Source organism: Apis dorsata, unplaced genomic scaffold (genome assembly GCF_000469605.1).
Source record: "Apis dorsata unplaced genomic scaffold, Apis dorsata 1.3 scaffold_919, whole genome shotgun sequence".
Classification (NCBI taxonomy): domain Eukaryota; kingdom Metazoa; phylum Arthropoda; class Insecta; order Hymenoptera; family Apidae; genus Apis; species Apis dorsata.
Genome location: NW_006264030.1, coordinates 276,575 through 280,414, shown reverse-complemented (window position 1 = coordinate 280,414; position 3,840 = coordinate 276,575). Strand labels below are relative to the sequence as shown.

Below are 3,840 nucleotides of genomic sequence, written 5' to 3'. Positions count from 1 at the left end.
TTTTTTTTTTTTTTTTTTTTTTTTTATAAATGCAATAGCGCTTGTGTATACAATGTCGAATAACATTGTAATTTTATTTTTAACGATTATTAACATTAACGAGTGTATATAATTATTATTTCTATATCTAAATTTCCTTAAAAAAATTCCTTCTATCTAAAAATTAAAATCTCTCAATGTAAATATTCATACTATATTATATATATAATTAATTCAATGAACATCTTGTAAATATATAATTATTCGTATTATAAGAACGACATCAAAAAAACGAAATCAAAAAAAGAAATTTTTGATGGGATTGAATAGAAATATAGGAAATTAATTATAACACAATTAGAAAAAATGTTAATTATAACATATATTTTATGCGGTCTTCACATATTGCGTGTAATCGTTCTAAATATTCTTTTTGTATAATTACTGTGAATAAATAAATGAACGAAACAATTTCTTTTGTGAATTGTACTTAAAAAAAAAGAATAAAGAAAAAAAAAGAATAATATTTTTTAATAAATCGATATTTTTATAATTTGTCAAACAAAAATCTGAACAAAGTATTTATTTAATAATTTTTGAATATATAAATATATCATATATATATATATATATATATATATATATATTATAGTATATAGTATATAAATATATTTATATATTGGCATGAACTCATTAAAGAATATGAGGAAGCCGTCTTTTAGGTTTATCATCTTTTTTCTTACAAGCATTCGTTAAGAAATCGAGATCAAACATTGTGATGAAAAAATTACGTTTTTTCACATCATATTTAGAAAACATAAGTTGTTGAAAATTATCAGAGAGCACGTACATCGTGTTAGTAGACCGATCGATGGATAAATCATTGCAGAAGACCATCGTTGTATTATCTTCAGCTACTAAAACTGGAAAAAAGAAATGTAAATTAGATTAAAAATATTATTTTTCACATCAGACGATTTAAATTTTTATAGAAGAAAGAAATTCAACGAATATAATAAAATAGCTTGATCATTTATCATATATTCATTCATATATCATATTATTCATATATAGAAATAATAAATTTATCTTCGCTATCAATTTTTGTAATAATTTCTATATATTATCATAAATTTATCATTTTCGATTCGACATAGTTGTGATAGTTAAAAGATATAAACGAAATTGAAAAAACGTAAACGTAGGCATTAAATTATTAAGATTAGCCACAAATTTATCATGCCAGACATTTGTACGCTTCAATGAATATTATTTCGGTTCGTGGGTATCGGTTTCGTGGGTAAAATTGAAACAGAGAAGAATTAATATCGGAATTACCGACGTAAAGAGCCATAATTAATACTTACTGAATGTATTTGGATTCAATTCAATACTGGTATCCCAGCAAGCGATGCCATTTCTGTTGATTTGAGTGAAGTAATTGACACCGGTATTCGTATCGATCACAGAACTGGGCCCTTGACTATTTGGACCTTTTTCACCCTCGAAATGAAAAGCATAATAATCGTTAGATTTCTCTAACGTGTGATCCTGCAAAATTTCCGTAGATACTGAGAATTCAGCGATACTAGACATCGCATGGAAATATAAAATTTTGTAACCATCGGTTTGCAACGCGGACAAAGATAATCCAAATAAACCATCTTTCCATTGAAAGTTGAATCCATTGATATTGTAATTACCTAAAAATGAAAAATAGAATTTTTAAATATAGAATTTTAATAAATATATCGTATAATCAAGATTTTAATTTAAATATAATATTTCACCGTAGAGAGGATCGAAATAAAAGAAATTATGCGTGATACGCCAGGAATCATTCTTGGCCCAACTATAAACTACTAAAGCATATCCACTGAGATCAGAAATGTAAGCATACGTATTGTCGCAATTATTTGGATCTACATCGATTACTAAATCAACGAAAAACGAATCGGATGTTTGATCTGAACTTTTTAAAGGATAAATTCTCAATATCTGAAAAAATCAATAAATCAAATAAATGTTACGTAACATGCATAGACGTGTATATATCGTATAAAATATTATAGATTAAATAAATATTGTCGATAGATAATAATTTATTATTCTACCTTATCTGTTTTTAAATCAATTATGATAATTCTCGGTTGACGTATAACAGTGTTATTGCCCAAAATATCATCTACACCCGTATCGACACCCCATAATCGATCACAGGCATCAACTCTAACACGGATTATATTTATTATACTATCAACTTTATTAATATCGTTCATTTCCCAATTGGGATAAGGATTTAATTTTGGAGATTCTATATAAAAGATAAATTAATAAAAAAATATTTTATTGTATTTATTTATAAAATTAATACAATTTTTTAAACAAACTTTAAACATACGGAAAAATCATTAATCATTAAAGAATTAATATTATTTTTATTTTTATGATATTAGTTATAAAGTTATATATAAAGTTATAAAATTATATATAAAATATATACAAATATTATACAACTTCAAATTTAAAAACTTTAAATTCCTATAGTAAGTAAGTAACTAGCTAATAAATACCTGATTCATCATTTTTTAAAAAGAAATTTAAATTAGATGGGATACCATTCTTCCATCGTGGTATAGTGATAAATATTTTATCATTCCAAATTTGCATACCATTTGGCATATTATTCTCTTCGATATAGTCACCATTAGATATCAACGTATTTCGAATATTATCATTTGGAAAATTATATTCGATCACGTTCCATGAATAAATTGTTTTAATTTCTTCGCCATTTGCCAATGCAAGAAATATGATCCACAAAAAGTGCCACATATCTACAAAAAAAGAAAATTTACGATATTTATTCGATCAATTTTTGATTGTTGATTATTTTCGAAAAGAACAAAAAGATAACGGCAATTAAGTTGTAAGTCGAGTAATAATAATATATTATTCTTCGGAAAAGAATAGAATGATACGCATCGTTATTAAGCGATTCTGTATATAGATGTAAAACTATACGTATATATGTGTATAGGCGAAACATGTTTCGTGAAATAAGTAAGTATAAAATTTTTATCTTTCGTCGTTTTAGCTTTTGTTCCTTTTCGAGTTAATATTATTTCAAATATTATTTTGAATTAATATTCGGTTGCATCGTAACATCTTCAATTTAAGTTTTATTGCAACGACAATACAATAGGCAAGAAAATATGGCTAAATAATCCGCAATTATTCTATCATGTCTTTATTACAGACTGTAAACGTAATAGGTAGATACAAACGGAATAGAGATTTTAAATTATCTTTTTCTCTATACTTATAAAGCGCGAACTACTCACTTTTTAATCAATTTATCAATTTATGTTATAGAATCGAATAGATATTTTGAAACTAAACAATTGTATAACGATATAAAAGAATAATTTAGATATTTCGATACATCATGATTAAATGCAAGTTCTTTTTATTATAATGTCATAGAATGCAAACATCATAAATATAAAAAGATACACATGTTAAATAAAATTAAAAAAAAGATTTATATAAATTTGATAATTAAAATATGATAATAAAAAAATGTATATTTTTAATAATAAAAAATGTATATTTTTATAACATGTGTGTCTAAATTATTCTTTTATATCGATTACGATTATATTATTACGTTATACGATTGTTTAACTTCAAAACATTTATTCGATCATAAACATAAATTGATCGATTGATTAAAAGTAAAATTATTAAGAAAATATCATAATTTTTTGATTATCAAAAATTAAATTTATTAAATTTTTTTATATAAGAATTAAAGATTTTAATAATTTACAATCTAACTATAATTTTATAAAAAGAAAA

At 23.6% G+C, this 3,840-nt stretch overlaps 1 protein-coding gene across 1 annotated transcript in view; it reads right to left on the bottom strand.

The window, feature by feature from the left end:
- Positions 1-547: 547 nt before the first annotated feature.
- Positions 548-3,840, bottom strand: part of LOC102672227 (protein yellow-like) — a 3,792-nt gene continuing 499 nt past the window's right edge. Inside the window, exons 2-6 of the mRNA XM_006623596.2 lie at positions 2,553-2,816; positions 2,094-2,293; positions 1,770-1,977; positions 1,347-1,682; positions 548-902 (exon numbers count right to left, since the gene is read on the bottom strand). Of these exons, the coding sequence (XP_006623659.1) occupies positions 673-902; positions 1,347-1,682; positions 1,770-1,977; positions 2,094-2,293; positions 2,553-2,814 (1,236 nt within the window). The 5' untranslated portion in view covers positions 2,815-2,816 and the 3' untranslated portion in view covers positions 548-672. The remainder of the gene's footprint in view (positions 903-1,346; positions 1,683-1,769; positions 1,978-2,093; positions 2,294-2,552; positions 2,817-3,840) is intronic.